Genomic DNA, 23,647 nt, shown 5'->3' on the forward strand with positions numbered 1-23,647 from the left:
AGCTTACAATCTAAGGTCCCTATCACATTCCCATCAGTCCCTGCCCCAGTGAGCTTACAATCTAAGGTCCCTATCACATTCCCATCAGCCCCTGCCCTAGTGAGCTTACAATCTAAGGTCCCTATCACATTCCCATCAGCCCCTGCCCTAGTGAGCTTACAATCTAAGGTCCCTATCCCATTCCCATCAGCCCCTGCCCCAGTGAGCTTACAATCTAAGGTCCCTATCCCATTCCCATCAGCCCCTGCCCCAGTGAGCTTACAATCTAAGGTCCCTATCCCATTCCCATCAGCCCCTGCCCCGGTGAGCTTACAATCTAAGGTCCCTATCACATTCCCATCAGTCCCTGCCCCAGTGAGTTTACAATCTAAGGTCCCTATCCCATTCCCATCAGTCCCTGCCCCAGTGAGCTTACAATCTAAGGTCCCTATCACATTCCCATCAGTCCCTGCCCCAGTGAGCTTACAATCTAAGGTCCCTATCACATTCCCATCAGTCCCTGCCCCAGTGAGTTTACAATCTAAGGTCCCTATCACATTCCCATCAGTCCCTGCCCCAGTGAGTTTACAATCTAAGGTCCCTATCACATTCCCATCAGTCCCTGCCCCAGTGAGCTTACAATCTAAGGTCTCTATCACATTCCCATCAGTCCCTGCCCCAGTGAGCTTACAATCTAAGGCCCCTATCCCATTCCCATCAGCCCCTGCCCCAGTGAGCTTACAATCTAAGGTCCCTATCACATTCCCATCAGTCCCTGCCCCAGTGAGCTTACAATCTAAGGTCCCTATCACATTCTCATTGATGGAGTGGCAGGGGATGCCCAGTCATACCTGTACCCAGCACTGTGGTAAGTAAATATAACTGAACTTTGTAGGCAACTCATAAAGCCCTGTATCTTGTAAGACTATAACCCTGATCCTGAGTGCATATCTAGAATCCCTGCCATAAAGCAAGACAGGGTTGCTGTGCCAGAGTGTCACCTCTGTCACGTCTCCTATAATAAATAACACAGTATGCGTAATGGGTGTTAATGGGAGGGGGGGGGTTCAGTGTATTGCCCAATAGGTTACTTGGTGGTTTCTTACCAAAGGAATTATTTTATGGATCTCTAAAAGGCTAATATGGAATTTTTTTCCTATTATGTTATTGGGGTTGGGCTCTTACCTGAAGGAATAAAAAGCGTTTGCCCCTGTTTCACTGCACACTTGTAGCATTTATCCACCTGGTCAGCGAAGAACATTTCACAGTGGTTGGAAGCCGACCGCCAGCGCTCGTACAGTGAGATATTGGCCGACTCGGGTCGGATGAGATAAAATATCTTCTCCCCCTGTGGGAACATTCAGCATCGAGCAAAACAGTCAGTGAATGTGTAAAGTGAAAGTACAACTGCCCTCATCTCCTGTCGCTACCCTTCTGCCCTGTGTCCCTACCCTTCTGCCCTGTGTCCCTACCCTTCTGCCCTGTGTCCCTACCCTTCTGCCCTGTGTCCCTACCCTTCTGCCCTGTACCCATACCATTCTGCCCTGTGTCCCTACCCTTCTGCCCTGTACCCATACCATTCTGCCCTGTGTCCCTACCCTTCTGCCCTGTACCCATACCATTCTGCCCTGTACCCATACCAATATCTCCTGCTCCAACCCTTCTGCCCTGTACCCCTACCCTTCTGCCCTGTACCCATGCCCATATCTCCTGCCCCTACCCTTCTGCCCTGTGCCCCTACCCTTCTGCCCTGTACCCATGCCAATATCTCCTGCCCCATCCCTTCTACCCTGTGCCCCTACCCTTCTGCCCTGTGCCCCTACCCATATCTCCTGCCCCAACCCTTCTGCCCTGTGCCCCTACCCTTCTGCCCTGTACCCATGCCAATATCTCCTGCCCCATCCCTTCTACCCTGTGCCCCTACCCTTCTGCCCTGTGCCCCTACCCTTCTGCCCTGTACCCATGCCCATATCTCCTGCCCCTACCCTTCTGCCCTGTACCCATGCCCATATCTCCTGCCCCATCCCATCTACCCTGTGCCCCTACCCTTCTGCCCTGTGCCCCTACCCTTCTGCCCTGTACCCATGCCCATATCTCCTGCCCCAACCCTTCTGCCCTGTGCCCCTACCCTTCTGCCCTGTACCCATGCCCATATCTCCTGCCCCATCCTTTCTACCCTGTGCCCCTACCCTTCTGCCCTGTGCGCCTACCCTTCTGCCCTGTACCCATGCCCATATCTCCTGCCCCTACCCTTCTACCCTGTGCCCCTACCCTTCTGCCCTGTACCCATGCCCATATCTCCTGCCCCATCCCTTCTACCCTGTGCCCCTACCCTTCTGCCCTGTGTCCCTACCTTTCTGTCCTGTACCCATGCCAATATCTCCTGCCCCATCCATATATTCTGCCCTGTGTCCCTACCCTTCTGCCCTGTACCCCTACCCTTCTGCCCTGTACCCATGCCAATATCTCCTGCCCCATCCCTTCTACCCTGTGCCCCTACCCTTCTGCCCTGTACCCCTACCCTTCTGCCCTGCCTCCCTACCCTTCTACCCTGTGTCCCTACCCTTCTGCCCTGTAGTTCATAGTTATAGTTACATAGGGTTGAAAAAAGACCATTGTCCATCAAGTTCAACCCATCCGAGTAAACCCAGCACACAACCTATACTAACCAATCTATACACTCACATACATAAACTATATATATATACAACCACTAGTACTAACTGTAGATATTAGTATCACAATAGCCTTGGATATTCTGCTTGTTCAAAAACTCATCCAGGCCCCTCTTAAAGGCATGTGCCCTGTGTCCCTACCCTTCTGCCCTGTACCCATGTCAATATCTCCTGCCCCATCCATATCTCCTGCCCTGTGCCCCTACCCTTCTGCCCTGTACCCCTACCCTTCTGCCCTGTGCCCCTACCCTTCTGCCCTGTGTCCCTACCCTTCTGCCCTGTGCCCCTACCCTTCTGCCCTGTGTCCCTACCCTTCTGCCCTGTGCCCCTACCCTTCTGCCCTGTGTCCCTACCCTTCTGTCCTGTACCCCTACCCTTCTGTCCTGTGTCCCTGCCCTTCTGCCCTGTGTCCCTACCCTTCTGCCCTGTACCCATGCCAATATTTCCTGCCCCATCCATATCTCCTGCCCTGTGCCCCTACCATTCTGCCCTGTACCCCTACCATTCTGCCCTGTACCCCTACCCTTCTGCCCTGTGCCCCTACCCTTCTGCCCTGTGTCCCTACCCTTCTTCCCTGTACCCCTACCCTTCTGCCCTGTGCCCCTACCCTTCTGCCCTGTACGCATGCCAATATATCCTGCCCCATCCATATTTTCTGCCCTGTGCCCCTACCCATATCCACTGACCTGTGCCCTGCCTGTATCCATGCCCTGTGCCATGCCCATATCCGCTGAGAAAACGTCCCTCCATCTTCTATCTAACAAGGCATACTCTCCTGTACGACTCTCAGGGAATGCTGGGATTTGTAGTTTGGAGCTGTACGTATATGTATATTATGGAATATACAGAATATAATTCTACCTTTGCCCTTTTGACAGCTGCTTAACACCCCAAAGTATCCCCTGGTCCCTGCAGCAGGATTTCCATAGGTACAGAGGGGGTTTGGGGGGGTATTAGTTTGGCTTACTTTCAGCACATGGTACCAGGCGGAGGCACCCCCCGAGTCTATGTGGAAGTCCGTGTAGCTGTCTTTGACACATATCAGACAGTATTTTGTCACTTTTGGCTTGGCCAGCAGGGCATCGTCCGGCCAATGGTTCTCCACCCATGAAAGCTTCTTGACGATCTCCGGCGCCTCCACAAAGCTGGACATTCTGCCTCAGAGAGAGAAACATGGGCTGAAATGGGCTGGGAAATGATTTCTAACACATCTAAATCTCTAAATCACTAAAATGGCATGAATCAGAGGTAACGGGCGGCCAATCCGGCTGCCCCCCAGGCACTAAGTGCTCCCGGCACAACCGGGCCTAACAGCACATTCCGTCCCATTTGTTCCCACAGAAGCCAACCGGCTGCTTTCACATTGGAACAAAATTGCCGCATTTGTTCAGAACAATTTGATGTCGACATTCAGCGGGCAAATTACATAGCAACATAGTAGCTTAGGCTGAAAAACAAGACACGTGTCCAGCACGTTCCACCTTTAAGGCTCCGAAATAAACAACTGAACAATAAAAATAATGATGGGAGGAAATAACAGAAGCAAAATTATTCCCCCCCCCGTTTGCGTATGTGATGGATGCGGCGGGGGCATGAATGTTGCGCAGCCCATTTACTGCTATTACCCAGCGCACAAAGCTCTGTGGGGGCACTTGGCACATTCACATCGCTACAGAGTGGGGGGCTACCGTGAGTGGGCAGAATATAACTGTGTGCAGCCACATAGCAACTAAAGGGCGTCTGATAAACTGCAATGGCACCCTGTGCCCTCATTTACATGTGCCCTGGGGCAAAATCACTAATTACTCACATCCGGGCATAAGTGCCCAATATAAAGTTCTATCAAACACACACACAATACTGGCACTTTTATCAGAAGCAGTTACCATGGCATTCCCAGTACCCAGAGGCACAAACAGCCCCCCCCCGCCCAATAAATAGTGACTGTCTGTGGCACCTTACAGCCCCCCCGGCATTCCCAGTACCCAGAGGCACAAACAGCCCCCCCCCAGCCCAATAAATAGTGACTGTCTGTGGCACCTTACAGCCCCCTGGCATTCCCAGTACCCAGAGGCACAAACAGCCCCCCCAGCCCAATAAATAGTGACTGTCTGTGGCACCTTACAGCCCCCCTGGCATTCCCAGTACCCAGAGGCACAAACAGCCCCCCCAGCCCAATAAATAGTGACTGTCTGTGGCACCTTACAGCCCCCCTGGCATTCCCAGTACCCAGAGGCACAAACACCCCCCCCCCCAGCCCAATAAATAGTGACTGTCTGTGGCACCTTACAGCCCCCCTGGCATTCCCAGTACCCAGAGGCACAAACAGCCCCCCCCCAGCCCAATAAATAGTGACTGTCTGTGGCACCTTACAGCCCCCCCGGCATTCCCAGTACCCAGAGGCACAAACAGCCCCCCCAGCACCACCTTTTCTATTCCCCCCCCCCAACTGTTTGGCCTTACTCCCCACATCCTCCCTCTTCTCCCCCCTTCTATATTTCCCCTCTCCCCCCATTTGTCTCTCTACTCCCCGAACCCCCTTTCCCTTCCCCTCTCTCCTTCTGTCTCTCATCCCCTCTCCTTTCCTTTTCTATTCCCCCCCCAACTGTTTGGCCTTACTCCCCCCCATCCTCCCTCTTCTCCCCCCTTCTATATTTCCCCTCTCCCCCCATTTGTCTCTCTACTCCCCGAACCCCCTTCCCCTCTCTCCTTCTGTCTCTCATCCCCTCTCCTTTCCTTTTCTATTCCCCCCCCAACTGTTTGGCCTTACTCCCCCCCATCCTCCCTCTTCTCCCCCCTTCTATATTTCCCCTCTCCCCCCATTTGTCTCTCTACTCCCCGAACCCCCTTTCCCTTCCCCTCTCTCCTTCTGTCTCTCACACGCACTCTGTCTCTCACACGCACTCTGTCTCTCACACGCACTCTGTCTCTCACACGCACTCTGTCTCTCACACGCACTGTCTCTCACACGCACTCTGTCTCTCACACGCACTCTGTCTCTCACACGCACTGTCTCTCACACGCACTCTGTCTCTCACACGCACTCTGTCTCTCACACGCACTCTGTCTCTCACACGCACTCTGTCTCTCACACGCACTCTGTCTCTCACTCTCGTGCATATTTAAGAGACATATTTATATAATGGGGCTCCCCTGCTGCCCCCAATTCGTTATGCAGATATTGATAAATGGGGCCCTCAGTAGGAATCCCAGAAGCCTTTGCTCTCACCTGGTGTCGGAGAACTCTAAGTTGGTGACGTTTAAGACTCTTTTCCTGTTTGTGCTGTAATAGTAATCAACAAACTCTTTGAGTTTCATCTTGCAGTCTTTCTGTTTGGTGACATCTGTGACATCAACCGCTCGCTCGGGGCCTGGAAGAACAGTCAGAATAAATAAATGTGTAATATTGGGAAAAGCTGGGGTCACTGAGCCACAAATTGCTGGGGCCACTGTGCCACAAATTGCTGGGGTCACTGTGCCATAAATTGCTGGGGTCACTGTGCCATAAATTGCTGGGGTCACTGTGCCATATATTGCTAGGGTCACTGTGCCATATATTGCTAGGGTCACTGAGCCACAAATTGCTGGGGCCACTGTGCCACAAATTGCTGGGGCCACTGTGCCACAAATTGCTGGGGTCACTGTGCCATATATTGCTAGGGTCACTGTGCCATATATTGCTAGGGTCACTGAGCCACAAATTGCTGGGGCCACTGTGCCACAAATTGCTGGGGCCACTGTGCCATAAATTGCTGGGGTCACTGTGCCATATATTGCTAGGGTCACTGAGCCACAAATTGCTGGGGCCACTGTGCCACAAATTGCTGGGGTCACTGTGCCATAAATTGCTGGGGTCACTGTGCCATAAATTGCTGGGGCCACTGTGCCATAAATTGCTGGGGTCACTGTGCCATAAATTGCTGGGGTCACTGTGCCATAAATTGCTGGGGCCACTGTGCCATAAATTGCTGGGGCCACTGTGCCACAAATTGCTGGGGTCACTGTGCCATATATTGCTAGGGTCACTGTGCCATATATTGCTAGGGTCACTGAGCCACAAATTGCTGGGGCCACTTTGCCACAAATTGCTGGGGCCACTGTGCCATAAATTGCTGGGGTCACTGTGCCATATATTGCTAGGGTCACTGAGCCACAAATTGCTGGGGCCACTGTGCCACAAATTGCTGGGGCCACTGTGCCATAAATTGCTGGGGTCACTGTGCCATATATTGCTAGGGTCACTGAGCCACAAATTGCTGGGGCCACTGTGCCACAAATTGCTGGGGTCACTGTGCCATAAATTGCTGGGGTCACTGTGCCATAAATTGCTGGGGTCACTGTGCCATATATTGCTAGGGTCACTGTGCCATATATTGCTAGGGTCACTGAGCCACAAATTGCTGGGGCCACTGTGCCACAAATTGCTGGGGCCACTGTGCCACAAATTGCTGGGGCCACTGTGCCACAAATTGCTGGGGTCACTGAGCCACAAATTGCTGGGGCCACTGTGCCACAAATTGCTGGGGTCACTGTGCCATAAATTGCTGGGGTCACTGTGCCATAAATTGCTGGGGTCACTGTGCCATAAATTGCTGGGGTCACTGTGCCATATATTGCTGGGGCCACTGTGCCATATATTGCTGGGGTCACTGTGCCATATATTGCTGGGGTCACTGTGCCAAATATTGCTGGGGTCACTGTGCCATAAATTGCTGGGGTCACTGTGCCAAATATTGCTGGGGTCACTGTGCCATATATTGCTGGGGTCACTGTGCCATATATTGCTGGGGTCACTGTGCCAAATATTGCTGGGGTCACTGTGCCATATATTGCTGGGGTCACTGTGCCAAATATTGCTGGGGTCACTGTGCCATAAATTGCTGGGGTCACTGTGCCATAAATTGCTGGGGTCACTGTGCCATAAATTGCTGGGGTCACTGTGCCATATATTGCTGGGGTCACTGTGCCATATATTGCTGGGGTCACTGTGCCACAAATTGCTGGGGTCACTGTGCCATATATTGCTGGGGTCACTGAGCCACAAATTGCTGGGGTCACTGTGCGATTTATTGCTGGGGTCACTGTGCCATATATTGCTGGGGTCACTGTGCCATAAATTGCTGGGGTCACTGAGCCACAAATTGCTGGGGTCACTGTGCGATATATTGCTGTGGTCACTGTGCCATATATTGCTGGGGTCACTGTGCCATAAATTGCTGGGGTCACTGAGCCACAAATTGCTGGGGTCACTGTGCGATATATTGCTGGGGTCACTGTGCCATATATTGCTGGGGTCACTGTGCCATATATTGCTGGGGTCACTGTGCCATATATTGCTGGGGTCACTGTGCCATATATTGCTGGGGTCACTGTGCCATATATTGCTGGGGTCACTGTGCCATATATTGCTGGGGTCACTGTGCCATATATTGCTGGGGTCACTGTGCCATATATTGCTGGGGTCACTGTGCCATATATTGCTGGGGTCACTGTGCCATAAATTGCTGGGGTCACTGTGCCATATATTGCTGGGGTCACTGTGCCATAAATTGCTGGGGTCACTGTGCCATATATTGCTGGGGTCACTGTGCCATAAATTGCTGGGGTCACTGTGCCATATATTGCTGGGGTCACTGTGCCATATACTGCTGGGGTCACTGTGCCATATATTGCTGGGGCCGCTGTGCCATATATTGCTGGGGTCACTGTGCCATAAATTGCTGGGGTCACTGTGCCATATATTGCTGGGGCCGCTGTGCCATATATTGCTGGGGCCGCTGTGCCATATATTGCTGGGGTCACTGTGCCATAAATTGCTGGGGTCACTGTGCCATATATTGCTGGGGTCACTGTGCCATATATTGCTGGGGTCACTATGCCATAAATTGCTGGGGTAACTGTGACATAATTCTGGTGAGTCCAGTTAATGGGGATATTTAACACCTGGATCTCATAGTGTTGCTGGACTACAACTCCCAGAATCCTTGATTACATGATAAGAATATCCCTTTAGGTGATATGTGATGTGGAATGAAACCCAAGTAACAAAACTCACCGACATAATTTTCCACGTCACTGACATAAAACGTCGCCGCCGGTACCGTCAGGCCCAACGCGTCCTTCTTTGGCACCAGGATTGGTTCTGTGAAACCCGTCTCCTCAAAGTATTCCACTGTCAACTGGTTCCCATTCAGCTTCTTAACAACATCCTCGGCGCTGGAAGCACAAATTCACTGCGTTCGTTATTGGATTCAAACTGAGGGGCATATTCACTATTGGGTCAGCCAACGTCACCGGTGATGTCGCCCATAGCAACCAATCAGCAATTAAGTCAGAATGGTCACCGACTAGTTAGAAAACAAATGCAAAGATCTGATTGGTTGCTATGGACAACATCGCCAGTGATGTTGCTTACACCCTATAATAAACAGTAGTGTTATTATAAGATCCAGGGGCCCCGGGGCCTCTGGGTAATGGTGAGTTTGTTCCCTGCGGCAGTGACATCACTAGGGATGGGGGCAGTTAGGGGCAAAAATGAAAAATGGGAAGGGCTGTAGGGTTGCTGCGTAGGAACTCCAGGCAGGGAGGCGGAGCCTGATGTCATGGAGGCGTGACAGTGACATAATGAGGCTGGGGTGCTGACCTCACAGGGGCGGGGCTATGACACGGTGATTGGTGATTAGCCAATTGCCACATCAATGACAGGTGTCAACCCTAAATTGCTCTAAGAGCCCCCCATATGAGCAAAGCACCTCCCCCAACTACCCAGCCCCCCCCAGCAGGGAATGTGACCAATGAATGGAACCTGAAATGGTCACATGAACAGTCAGACTCTTGGTCAAGTGAAAGATTTCTTTCAACAAGATGATGCCCATTCCTTTTAGAGTGTAAGCTCTTGCGCCCTATCCCACGGCAGCCATTACTGCCCAAAGCTCATCGGGTCAGCGTGGTACCTGGGAAAGGTCCGATTGCGCAGCTCCTTGATAAACACTTGGCTCCCGTTCTGCACCGGTTTCACCTCCGTGGCCTGTCCCGTGTCCTGTTTGGGCCAATTTTTCTTCTTTTTCACTGAAAAGAGACAACGTGAGAGAGACGCTGTGAACCAGGCCTGGTTCTGTTGGGCTGAATGGGTCTGTCTCCTAGCAACAACACTGTGTATGGCCCAGCTGATAGCTCTATGTGTAAGTACCAGGCCGGAGGGCTCCAGTGCTGCTGACTGCACCAATGTCTAAGTAGCCATGCAGCAATGCACCATGGGATGTCATATGGGCACCGCCCCAACCAGCGAGCGGCTGCCAACATTTGTTTTCTGCTTTCTGGACTCACTCAGCAACTTTAATGAATTAGAGCTGTTTCCTCAATGAATCTATTTGCATATTAATGAGCCTAACGACACAATATCAGCGTCAAACTGAGGCAACACCGGTCTGAGCCACTCCCCTGTAACTACAGCTCCCCATGTATGGGAACGGAATATATACTGTTCCTGCTGAACTGTGCTTAGTACAGGGGAATCCCTATGCGCCATAGTTTTATGGTATCTCTCTGTACAGGCTATGGGCAAACTTAGGGGGCTGTTCCTGCTGAATTGTGCTTAGTACAGGGGAATCCCTATGTGCCATAGTTTTATGGTATCTCTCTGTACAGGCTATGAGCAAACTTAGGGGGCTGTTCCTGCTGAATTGTGCTTAGTACAGGGGAATCCCTATGTGCCATAGTTTTATGGTATCTCTCTGTACAGGCTATGAGCAAACGTAGGGGGCTGTTCCTGCTGAATTGTGCTTAGTACAGGGGAATCCCTATGTGCCATAGTTTTATGGTAACTCTCTGTACAGGCTATGGGCAAACTTAGGGGGCTGTTCCTGCTGAATTGTGCTTAGTACAGGGGAATCCCTATGTGCCATAGTTTTATGGTATCTCTCTGTACAGGCTATGAGCAAACTTAGGGGGCTGTTCCTGCTGAATTGTGCTTAGTACAGGGGAATCCCTATGTGCCATAGTTTTATTGTAACTCTCTGTACAGGCTATGAGCAAACTTAGGGGGCTGTTCCTGCTGAATTGTGCTTAGTACAGGGGAATCCCTATGTGCCATAGTTTTATGGTAACTCTCTGTACAGGCTATGAGCAAACTTAGGGGGCTGTTCCTGCTGAATTGTGCTTAGTACAGGGGAATCCCTATGTGCCATAGTTTTATGGTATCTCTCTGTACAGGCTATGAGCAAACATAGGGGGCTGTTCCTGCTGAATTGTGCTTAGTACAGGGGAATCCCTATGTGTCATAGTTTTATGGTATCTCTCTGTACAGGCTATGGGCAAACTTAGGGGGCTGTTCCTGCTGAATTGTGCTTAGTACAGGGGAATCCCTATGTGCCATAGTTTTATGGTATCTCTCTGTACAGGCTATGAGCAAACTTAGGGGGCTGTTCCTGCTGAATTGTGCTTAGTACAGGGGAATCCCTATGTGCCATAGTTTTATGGTATCTCTCTGTACAGGCTATGGGCAAACTTAGGGGGCTGTTCCTGCTGAATTGTGCTTAGTACAGGGGAATCCCTATGTCATAGTTTTATGGTATCTCTCTGTACAGGCTATGGGCAAACTTAGGGGGCTGTTCCTGCTGAATTGTGCTTAGTACAGGGTAATCCCTATGTGCCATAGTTTTATGGTATCTCTCTGTACAGGCTATGAGCAAACTTAGGGGGCTGTTCCTGCTGAATTGTGCTTAGTACAGGGGAATCCCTATGTGCCATAGTTTTATGGTATCTCTCTGTACAGGCTATGGGCAAACTTAGGGGGCTGTTCCTGCTGAATTGTGCTTAGTACAGGGGGTCCCTATGTGCCATAGTTTTATGGTATCTCTCTGTACAGGCTATGGGCAAACTTAGGGGGCTGTTCCTGCTGAATTGTGCTTAGTACAGGGGAATCCCTATGTGCCATAGTTTTATGGTATCTCTCTGTACAGGCTATGGGCAAACTTAGGGGGCTGTTCCTGCTGAATTGTGCTTAGTACAGGGGAATCCCTATGTGCCATAGTTTTATGGTATCTCTCTGTACAGGCTATAGGCAAACTTAGGGGGCTGTTCCTGCTGAATTGTGCTTAGTACAGGGGAATCCCTATGTGCCATAGTTTTATGGTATCTCTCTGTACAGGCTATGGGCAAACTTAGGGGGCTGTTCCTGCTGAATTGTGCTTAGTACAGGGGAATCCCTATGTGCCATAGTTTTATGGTATCTCTCTGTACAGGCTATGGGCAAACTTAGGGGGCTGTTCCTGCTGAATTGTGCTTAGTACAGGGGAATCCCAGTAGGTTCCTTTGTTATTGGGATGCAGAAACCCCCCTATCTCTAAATAAATCACCCAAGATTCCCCCTGTTGCCTGTTAGGGATCAGTGTCTGTTTATTTCTCCCAAATAAGTTTATTCTGGGTGCAGCCGCAGGTTCCCTCAGAGGGGCCCCAGGGACCCATTTGGGTTTTATTGGCTCCTATTGGAATCGCGTTCCTGCCGCCGCTGCCAATTTAATTACTGCGATTAAGACAAATGGAGCTCGCGGTATATAAACCAACCAGTAAACCTACAGCAGAGACTCTGGGAATATTGTGGGGGGGCTGAGGCTGGGGCCAATCACAGAGAAGAACCTAGGGGCTACAGGGAGGCGATGTTCCTGCGTTCCATTGGTCAGAGCTGACCCCTCCCATGGGTGATAATGTGGCCCGCCCATTTACATCACAGACCTCCCCCTTGCACGACTTGCATATAGTCAGCCTAAAAGGCAGCAACCCTACCCCCCAGCTGTTGTTGAACTGCAACTCCCAGCATGCACTTTGCTTATGCACCATTACTGCCCATTACTAGAGCAGAACCCAAGATCCAAAAGTACCGACTTACAGATAGAAAATGGTTTAGTCATCACTGCGAATCGACAAGCTCTGATTGGAGCAAAGGTCAGCAGTGGCGCTGCTCCATTGCAGCCTTATGGGACAAACTGACAGTGGTGAGAAGCGGTACTGCAACTGCCCAACTGTTTCTCCATTAACCCTTTACAGAAATGGCAGAGATTGTGTATCAGTTACTGGCGGTTGGGGGGGGGGTACTTACAGGTGGATTTCCCATGGGTTTTCTCACAGTTCGGACAATGATAAATGTCAATGTCGGGGGCTTCATCTTCGTCAACTCCCACACAGCTGCAACAACAAAGGGTGAAACATTAGGCACTTAGCTAAGCAATGAGACCCCCCCATCCAGAGAAGCACTTAGCACTGTTTATCTCACCCCCCCCAACAACTGCCCCCCAGTCTGGGAATTGCAGGAGGGTCGGACTGACATTCTATTTCCGGGGGCCACTTTGCCCAGGGGCCCAGATGTACTGACTATGGCACAATGTTACATTCCCAGCAGCACCTGGAGTTGCACTGCCCCTGTATGTAATGCCAGGCTGCCATATGGTGCCATACAGTGCCCCAGGGGTGCCAGGCTGCCATACGGTGCCATACAGTGCCCAGGGGTGCCAGGCTGCCATACGGTGCCATACAGTGCCCAGGGGTGCCAGGCTGCCATACGGTGCCATACAGTGCCCCAGGGGTGCCAGGCTGCCATACGGTGCCATACAGTGCCCAGGGGTGCCAGGCTGCCATACGGTGCCATACAGTGCCCAGGGGTGCCAGGCTGCCATACGGTGCCATACAGTGCCAGGCTGCCATACGGTGCCCGGGGGGGCCAGGCGGCCATACGGTGCCGGGGGTGCCAGGCTGCCATACAGTGCCCGGGGTGCAAGGGGGTGCGGGCGAGAGACGGGGGCTGTACAGTCAGGGGCAGGATGGCAATATCATTTCATGCAGTTCCTTGTAATTGGCTGCGGTGCCCCCCGGTGCCCGGACTCCTGCCAATGACCGGGGGCATTTACGGCTCAGTAAATACCATAATAAATGTTAAAATCCCCCCCCACCCGTGCCCCAGTAACACTGTCCCAAATATTGTCCCTTACTGAAATGTGCAAAATCTCTGCCCCCCCCCCCCAAACTCTGTGATGTAGCCCCCCCCCATCATTTCTACCCTCATTCCTTCTTCTACTATTCACTGTCTGGCATTCTGCAATCACATCCCTCAATATCCAATTACACATCATTCCCATCAGTCCCTGCCCCAATGAGCTTACAATCTAAGGTCCCTATCCCATTCCCATCAGTCCCTGCCCCAGTGAGCTTACAATCTAAGGTCCCTATCCCATTCCCATCAGTCCCTGCCCCAGTGAGCTTACAATCTAAGGTCCCTATCCCATTCCCATCAGTCCCTGCCCCAGTGAGCTTACAATCTAAGGTCCCTATCCCATTCCCATCAGCCCCTGCCCCAGTGAGCTTACAATCTAAGGTCCCTATCACATTCCCATCAGTCCCTGCCCCAGTGAGCTTACAATCTAAGGTCCCTATCCCATTCCCATCAGCCCCTGCCCCAGTGAGCTTACAATCTAAGGTCCCTATCCCATTCCCATCAGTCCCTGCCCCAGTGAGCTTACAATCTAAGGTCCCTATCCCATTCCCATCAGTCCCTGCCCCAGTGAGCTTACAATCTAAGGTCCCTATCCCATTCCCATCAGTCCCTGCCCCAGTGAGCTTACAGTCTAAGGTCCCTATCACATTCCCATCAGTCCCTGCCCCAATGAGCTTACAATCTAAGGTCCCTATCCCATTCCCATCAGTCCCTGCCCCAGTGAGCTTACAGTCTAAGGTCCCTATCCCATTCCCATCAGTCCCTGCCCCAGTGAGCTTACAATCTAAGGTCCCTATCCCATTCCCATCAGTCCCTGCCCCAGTGAGCTTACAGTCTAAGGTCCCTATCCCATTCCCATCAGTCCCTGCCCCAGTGAGCTTACAATCTAAGGTCCCTATCCCATTCCCATCAGTCCCTGCCCCAGTGAGCTTACAATCTAAGGTCCCTATCACATTCCCATCAGTCCCTGCCCCAGTGAGCTTACAATCTAAGGTCCCTATCCCATTCCCATCAGCCCCTGCCCCAGTGAGCTTACAATCTAAGGTCCCTATCACATTCCCATCAGTCCCTGCCCCAGTGAGCTTACAATCTAAGGTCCCTATCCCATTCCCATCAGTCCCTGCCCCAGTGAGCTTACAATCTAAGGTCCCTATCCCATTCCCATCAGTCCCTGCCCCAGTGAGAGTGGGAATCAAGCTCTGCAAGGGAAGTTCAAACTGCAGCGCTGCGCTTGGTGCTGGTTCTGCAGGCTCGGGCTGATGAGCGGAACAGTTAAACAAACAGGGATAGCGGCGCTGAAGCAGAAGAAGCCGGAGAGCGGTGGATAAGAGAGAGGGGGGGGGGGTCACGCTGAGCTGTCAGTGCTGCTGGAAGTCTTTGCTTGGGAATCACAATGTTTGGCTCGAAGAGACGGCACCAACAAGGAAGAACATTCCTCCAAACCCAGCATGGGGGTTACACAGACATGGGGGTTACACAGGCAGGGAGGTTACACAGGCAGGGGGGTTACACAGGCGCGGGGGTTACACAGGCGCGGGGGTTACACAGGCGCGGGGGTTACACAGGCGCGGGGGTTACAGAGGCAGGGGGGTTACACAGGCAGGGGGGTTACACAGGCGCGGGGGTTACACAGGCAGGGGGGTTACACAGGTGCGGGGGTTACACAGGCAGGGGGGTTACACAGGCGCTGGGGTTACACAGGCGCGGGGGTTACACAGGCAGGGGGGTTACACAGGCAGGGGGTTACACAGGCGCGGGGGTTACACAGGCGCGGGGGTTACACAGGCCCGGGGGTTACACAGGCAGGGGGGTTACACAGGCAGGGGGGTTACACAGGCGCGGGGGTTACACAGGCAGGGGGGTTACACAGGCGCGGGGGTTACACAGGCGCGGGGGTTACACAGGCAGGGGGGTTACACAGGCGCGGGGGTTACACAGGCAGGGGGGTTACACAGGCGCGGGGGTTACACAGGCAGGGGGGTTACACAGGCGCGGGGGTTACACAGGCGCGGGGGTTACACAGGCGCGGGGGTTACACAGGCAGGGGAGTTACACAGGCAGGGGGGTTACACAGGCAGGGGGGTTACACAGGCGCGGGGGTTACACAGGCGCGGGGGTTACACAGGCAGGGGGGTTACACAGGCGCGGGGGTTACACAGGCGCGGGGGTTACACAGGCAGGGGGGTTACACAGGCGCGGGGGTTACACAGGCGCGGGGGTTACACAGGCGCGGGGGTTACACAGGGGCGGGGGTTACACAGGCACGGGGAAACTAACTTTTGGCCGCTCGCTATGGAAACAATGGGAGTTCCCTTCTATTTCTGCCTCGGAATGCTGGGAAAATGTGGGGATCATCTGCATTATTCCTTTATTCAAGAGGTCTCATACAATATTCAGTCCCTGCCCCAGAGAGCTTACAATCTAATATTCAGTGTGTGTATGGTGGGTTGTCTTGTCGGCCAGGCAATGGTCTCACAATATTCTACTAAAGGTTAATTCTTAGAACGTCAGTTTCTGTGCCAAGCGGTTGTTGCTCTGTGTGAGTTCTAGGCTGCGCCAGGCTGCAGGGGACCTGGGAAGGGACAGCTGGCACAGGGCTGGCACAGGGTTGGCACAGAGTGTTACCCTTCGAGGACGATGCCAAATGCAGAAGAACAGAGCAGGTCTCAGAGTCATGTGACAGAGTCGGAACCTGGCGGAATTTCTCAGTTCCAGTTCCAAAGGCGCTGAGGGGCCACAGGGAAGCTAGAACTTTCCTTGGCTCTCAGGCCATGTTCCTGCCGGGCCCCATCTGTTTGTGAGGTGCCAAAGGGAACCTGTCGTTGCCGTTTATCTTCACAGACACAATATGTATCTACGACGAATCCCAGCATTCTCTAAGTAGTACATGAGGTTTCTGGGAGGAAAAACTCCCTAGTTGCTAGGGTCAGTGGGATCCTAGCAACCAGGTATCAGCTTACATTTCAACCTGCAACACTTAAAGGACATGTCAACCCATAGAAACAATTGACATGCCCTTTAATGACCACCAAAATGACAGCCAACAAGTGAACCTGTCCAGTCTGCAGCCCTGTATTGCTGAACTACATCTCCCATCATGCCAAGCAAAGTGCCCAGAGACTGGGATCTCCCGAGGATGTTCCGGATGTCTGTGTCCGGGGATAAGGCTGAAGCTCCCCTGCTACCCAGTCCCAGCCTGATGCCCCTTACTATAAAAACCAGCAGCAGCAGCCCTGTCTTGCTTTATGGCAGGGATCTGAGCGGGATTCTAACGACTGGGATCAAGTTTGGCCAGGAGCGTGGGTTTGTCCCAATCAGAATCCGGCAGCAAAGGCCGAATCTTGGCCAAATCCCAAGGCGAATCCTGGATTCTGTACATTAACCAGGAGCCAAATAAAAGGAAATAAAGGGAATAGTTCTGAATAATGAAATAAATAAATCTGCATTCAGTTTGTTCTACCCATAAACCCCTGTAGGAACTGTCTCTTATTCACCCAGGGAATCCTGGGAAATTGGCCACTTTCTCAAGGATCCATTTCCCACTCCATATTGAATTGCCTCTTGCAGAGGCCAACATGTAAGTGCCCCCCCATGGCTGCCATCCTATGCTGATGGTGAGATCCCCTTTCCTCCCCACCCCCAATGTATCACTCATTCCCCCTCTCTGGGTAGGGAACCCCATAACCTGACTGCCCTTACAGTAAGGAACCCCTTCCTATGCTGATGGTGAGATCCCCTTTCCTCCCCACCCCCAATGTATCACTCATTCCCCCTCTCTGGGTAGGGAACCCCATAACCTGACTGCCCTTACAGTAAGGAACCCCTTCCTATGCTGATGGTGAGATCCCCTTTCCTCCCCACCCCCAATGTATCACTCATTCCCCCTCTCTGGGTAGGGAACCCCATAACCTGACTGCCCTTACAGTAAGGAACCCCTTCCTATGCTGATGGTGAGATCTCTTGATTAAGAGCCCAATGTTATTGCAGAAGAGAATATCCCAGTATAAGGGGGAATATCCCAGTATAAGGGGAATATCCCAGTATAAGGAGAATATCCCAGTATAAGGGGAATATCCCAGTATAAGGGGAATATCCCAGTATAAGGGGAATATCCCAGTATAAGGGGAATATCCCAGTATAAGGGGAATATCCCAGTATAAGGGGAATATCACAGGCCGTTCCCCCATTAGAGAGAAAATCTCTAGGTGCAAACACTTTCCATCAATCTGAATAAAATGTGACATTATAGTAAATATTATATTTTATTGCTCTGCAAGGCACAAGGAAAAGAGGCAGCAACACAACGTCACTGTGTCCCCTAATATCACAATCACCCCGTTTTTATATAAAGACGGCAAAACCCCAAACCCCTCAACCCCCTGCAACTCCAACATGACTCTTTGTAGGGCAAACACAGCAGCCCAGTCCTGCTTTATGGCAGGGATCCTAGAGATGCCCCCAGGGTTACACATTAATCTCTGACAGTCTCTTTTACATTTACAGCACTGCTGCCTGGCGAGGACTCATTGAACTGTGAGACTGGCTTGGCTGCAGGAGAGGAAGAAGCAGAGGGGGAAACGGCGCTGACAGTTTGGCTCTTGGTGAGAAAAGGAAACATAAAACTTTATTTATAGTAAATCTACTGTTTCTTGTTTTTATCGGCAAAACGGCTGAGCGACGGCATCGCAATAACTAACAGAGCGGCGCGACCCCCTGTAACCAATAGAATCCTCTCCCCGGGCTCTGGCTCCTCTGCATGAAACAAACCTGAAAAGGCCCCATTTGTCACTTGTATCCTGGGAGGCACTGAAACCCCCAGAAACACTTAATTCCGGCCCAACAGAACCTTCATTAATGATCTCAGCGTAGCAACCGAGGAACTATAATACTACATCAGGAGTCAGAACCAGCAGTGCAGGGAAGGGAAAGGGACAGACACAGTGACAGTTACACATAACTATAAACCCAGTGAGAATGAGGAATGAATGGATATTGGGGAGTTGTATCAGGAGTCAGAACCAGCAGTGCAGGGAAGGGAAAGGGACAGACACAGTGACAGTTACACATAACTATAAACCCAGTGAGAATGAGGGATGAATGGATATTGGGGAGTTGTATCAGGAGTCAGAACCAGCAGTGCAGGGAAGGGAAAGGACAGACACAGTGACAGTTACACATAACTATAAACCCAGTGAGAATGAGGGATGAATGGATATTGGGGAGTTGTATCAGCGAGTCAGAACCAGCAGTGCAGAGAAGGGAAAGGGACAGACACAGTGACAGTTACACATAACTATAAACCCAGTGAGAATGAGGGATGAATGGATATTGGGGAGTTGTATCAGGAGTCAGAACCAGCAGTGCAGGGAAGGGAAAGGGTCAGACACAGTGACAGTTACACATAACTATAAACCCAGTGAGAATGAGGGATGAATGGGTATTGGGGAGTTGTATCAGGAGTCAGAACCAGCAGTGCAGGGAAGGGAAAGGGACAGACACAGTGACAGTTACACATAACTATAAACCCAGTGAGAATGAGGAATGAATGGATATTGGGGAGTTGTATCAGGAGTCAGAACCAGCAGTGCAGGGAAGGGAAAGGGACAGAGACAGTGACAGTTACACATAACTATAAACCCAGTGAGAATGAGGGATGAATGGATATTGGGGAGTTGTATCAGGAGTCAGAACCAGCAGTGCAGGGAAGGGAAAGGGACAGACACAGTTGACAGTTACACATAACTATAAACCCAGTGAGAATGAGGAATGAATGGATATTGGGGAGTTGTATCAGGAGTCAGAACCAGCAGTGCAGGGAAGGGAAAGGGACAGACACAGTGACAGTTACACATAACTATAAACCCAGTGAGAATGAGGGATGAATGGATATTGGGGAGTTGTATCAGGAGTCAGAACCAGCAGTGCAGGGAAGGGAAAGGGGCAGACACAATAAGGAATATTTAGGAATAGAATTAACACTAGGCCACTAGGTGGCGCATGTACAGAAACTGATAGCAGAGAAAACCTTAGAAAACTGCACTGCTGCAAATACCATAGAAAGCAGTGACTCAATATTTTCTTCATTGTAGAAAAGCTATGATTACTTGGGATGGGCTGCCTTGAGGGACTAATAAAAAGAGCAATATACACCTGTCTTACACATTTCTGAATATTCTTGTTACAACAACTTCTATTTTCAGTAATTTTTCAAAGTCTTGCCCTACTCTCCCCATCTCGCCCTACTGTCTCCATCTCGCCCTACTGTCTCCATCTTGTCCTACTGTCTCCATCTTGTCCTACTATCTCCATCTTGTCCTACTGTCTCCATCTTGTCCTACTGTCTCCATCTTGTCCTACTATCTCCATCTTGTCCTACTGTCCCCATCTTGCCCTACTGTCTCCATCTTGCCCTACTCTCCCCATCTCGCCCTACTGTCTCCATCTTGTCCTACTGTCTCCATCTTGTCCTACTATCTCCATCTTGTCCTACTGTCTCCATCTTGCCCTACTCTCCCCATCTCGCCCTACTGTCTCCATCTCGTCCTACTGTCTCCATCTTGCCCTACTCTCCCCATCTCGCCCTACTGTCTCCATCTTGTCCTACTGTCTCCATCTTGTCCTACTATCTCCATCTTGTCCTACTGTCTCCATCTTGTCCTACTGTCTCCATCTTGCCCTACTGTCTCCATCTCGCCCTACTCTCCCCATCTCGCCCTACTGTCTCCATCTTGTCCTACTGTCTCCATCTTGTCCTACTATCTCCATCTTGTCCTACTGTCTCCATCTTGCCCTACTGTCTCCATCTCACCCTACTCTCCCCATCTCGCCCTACTCTCCCCATCTCGCCCTACTGTCTCCATCTTGTCCTACTGTCTCCATCTTGTCCTACTATCTCCATCTTGTCCTACTGTCCCCATCTTGTCCTACTCTCCCCATCTCGCCCTACTGTCCCCATCTCGCCCTACTGTCTCCATCTCGCCCTACTCTCCCCATCTCGCCCTACTCTCCCCATCTCGCCCTACTGTCTCCATCTTGTCCTACTGTCTCCATCTTGTCCTACTGTCTCCATCTTGTCCTACTGTCCCCATCTCGCCCTACTGTCTCCATCTCGCCCTACTCTCCCCATCTCGCCCTACTCTCCCCATCTCGCCCTACTGTCTCCATCTCGCCCTACTGTCTCCATCTCGTCCTACTGTCTCCATCTCGCCCTACTGTCCCCATCTCGCCCTACTGTCTCCATCTCGCCCTACTGTCTCCATCTTGCCCTACTGTCCCCATCTCGTCCTACTGTCTCCATCTCGCCCTACTGTCTCCATCTTGCCCTACTGTCTCCATCTTGCCCTACTGTCTCCAGCTTGCCCTACTGTCCCCAGCTTGCCCTACTGTCTCCAACTTGCTCTACTGTATCCATCTTGCCCTACTGTCTCCATCTTGTCCTACTGTCTCCATCTTGCCCTACTGTCCCCATCTTGCCCTACTGTCTCCAACTTGCCCCACTGTCTCCATCTCGCCCTGCTGTCCCCATCTTGCCCTACTGTCTCCATCTCGCCCTGCTGTCCCCATCTTGCCCCACTGTCTCCATCTCGCCCTGCTGTCCCCATCTTGCCCTACTGTCTCCATCTTGTCCTACTGTCTCCATCTTGCCCTACTGTCTCCATCTCGCCCTGCTGTCCCCATCTTGCCCTACTGTCTCCATCTTGCCCTATTGTCCCCATCTTGCCCTACTGTCCCCATCTTGCCCCACTGTCTCCATCTCGCCCTGCTGTCCCCATCTTGCCCTACTGTCTCCATCTTGCCCTATTGTCCCCATCTTGCCCTACTGTCTCCATCTTGCCCTACTGTCTCCATCTTGTCCTTACTGTCTCCATCTTGCCCTACTGTCTCCATCTTGCCCTATTGTCCCCATCTTGCCCTACTGTCTCCATCTTGCCCTATTGTCCCCATCTTGCCCTACTGTCTCCATCTTGCCCTACTGTCTCCATCTTGTCCTACTGTCTCCATCTTGCCCTACTGTCTCCATCTTGCCCTATTGTCCCCATCTTGCCCTACTGTCTCCATCTTGCCCTATTGTCCCCATCTTGCCCTACTGTCTCCATCTTGCCCTACTGTCCCCATCTTGCCCTACTGTCTCCATCTTGCCCTATTGTCCCCATCTTGCCCTACTGTCTCCATCTTGCCCTATTGTCCCCATCTTGCCCTACTGTCTCCATCTTGCCCTACTGTCTCCATGGTGCCTGAATGCCCCCCTTTTGCCCTACTTACAAAGAGAGAGGCAGATGCTAAATTACATTGTTCTCCAATTAATAATGATTTGGTTTGTGCAGGTTTCAGGGCCGGGGGTTTGGGGGGGCCGAGGGGAACGCTTAGGCTGTAACATTCTCATCAGCTTCCAAATAAACAACATCTGTTTATGACGAGAGTCTGCGGCATTGGATCCGGCTCTGCCGCTTGTTAAACTGAGCTACTGAGTCCGGCCAAAATAAACAAACAAGGAAAAAATAGATTTTCCAGTTGCTACACAAACAGCCTCAGCCACTCCCCCAGCCCCCCAGTACCTCTAACCCTGCCCCCAGCACCACTCCCCCAGCCCCCCAGTACCACTCCCCCTGCCCCCAGTACCTCTAACCCTGCCCCCAGCACCACTCCCCCAGCCCCCCAGTACCACTCCCCCAGCCCCCCAGTACCTCTAACCCTGCCCCCAGCACCCCAGTACCACTCCCCCTGCCCCCAGTACCACTCCCCCAGCCCCCAGTACCTCTAACCCTGCCCCCAGCACCCCAGTACCACTCCCCCTGCCCCCAGTACCACTCCCCCAGCCCCCAGTACCTCTAACCCTGCCCCAGCACCACTCCCCCAGCCCAGTACCTCTACCCTGCCCCCAGCACCACTCCCAGCCAGTACCTCTAACCCGTGCCCCAGCACCACTCCCCCAGCCCCCCAGTTACCTCTAACCCTGCCCCAGCACCACTCCCCCAGCCCCCCGTACCCTAACCCTGCAGCACCACTCCCCCCAGGCCCCCCAGTACCTCTAACCCTGCCCCCAGCACCACTCCCCCAGCCCCCCAGTACCTCTAACCCTGCCCCCAGCACCACTCCCCCAGCCCCCCCAGTAACCTCTAACCCTGCCCCCAGCACCACTCCCCCAGCCCCCCCAGTACCTCTAACCCTGCCCCCAGCACCACTCCCCAGCCCCCCAGTACCTCTAACCCTGCCCCCAGCACCACTCCCCCAGCCCCCCAATACCTCTAACCCTGCCCCCAGCACCACTCCCCCAGCCCCCCAGTACCTCTAACCCTGCCCCCAGCACCACTCCCCCAGCCCCCCAGTACCTCTAACCCTGCCCCCAGCACCACAGTACCACTCCCCCCTGCCCCCAGTACCACTCCCCCTGCCCCCAGCACCACTCCCCCAGCCCCCCAGTACCTCTAACCCTGCCCCCAGCACCCCAGTACCACTCCCCCTGCCCCCAGTACCACTCCCCCTGCCCCCAGCACCACTGCCCCAGCCCCCAGTACCTCTAACCCTGCCCCCAGCACCACTCCCCCAGCCCCCCAGTACCTCTAACCCTGCCCCCAGCACCCCAGTACCACTCCCCCTGCCCCCAGTACCCCAGTACCAATCCCCCTGCACCAGCACCACTGCCCCCAGTACCCCAGTACCACTCCCCCTGCCCCCAGCACCACTGCCCCCAGTACCCCAGTACCACTCCCCCTGCCCCCAAAACCACTGCCCCCAGTACCCCAGTACCACTCCCCTGCCACCAGCACCCCAGTACCACTCCCCCTGCCCCCAGCACCACTGCCCCCAGTACCCCTCCCCCTGCCCCCAGCAACCACTGCCTCCAGTACCCCAGTACCACTCCCCCTGCCCCCAGCACCACTGCCCCCAGTACCCCTCCCCCTGCCCCCAGCACCACTGCCCCCAGTACCACTCCCCCTGCCCCCAGTACCACTGCCCCAGCCCCCCCAGTACCACTCCCCCTGCCCCCAGCACCACTGCCCCCAGCACC

The 23,647-nt window shown here is 52.7% G+C and overlaps 1 protein-coding gene across 5 annotated transcripts in view; it reads right to left on the bottom strand.

The window, feature by feature from the left end:
* Positions 1–23,647, bottom strand: part of phf2 (PHD finger protein 2) — a 105,197-nt gene that overhangs the window by 42,359 nt on the left and 39,191 nt on the right. For all 5 annotated transcript variants that reach the window (XM_031901283.1, XM_031901286.1, XM_031901285.1 and 2 more), the window contains exons 2-7: positions 12,751–12,836; positions 9,608–9,722; positions 8,710–8,870; positions 5,884–6,025; positions 3,622–3,808; positions 1,165–1,327 (exon numbers count right to left, since the gene is read on the bottom strand). In XM_031901283.1, the coding sequence (XP_031757143.1) occupies positions 1,165–1,327; positions 3,622–3,808; positions 5,884–6,025; positions 8,710–8,870; positions 9,608–9,722; positions 12,751–12,836 (854 nt within the window). The remainder of the gene's footprint in view (positions 1–1,164; positions 1,328–3,621; positions 3,809–5,883; positions 6,026–8,709; positions 8,871–9,607; positions 9,723–12,750; positions 12,837–23,647) is intronic.

The sequence above is a fragment of the Xenopus tropicalis genome, chromosome 4, assembly GCF_000004195.4.
Source record: "Xenopus tropicalis strain Nigerian chromosome 4, UCB_Xtro_10.0, whole genome shotgun sequence".
NCBI lineage: Eukaryota > Metazoa > Chordata > Amphibia > Anura > Pipidae > Xenopus > Xenopus tropicalis.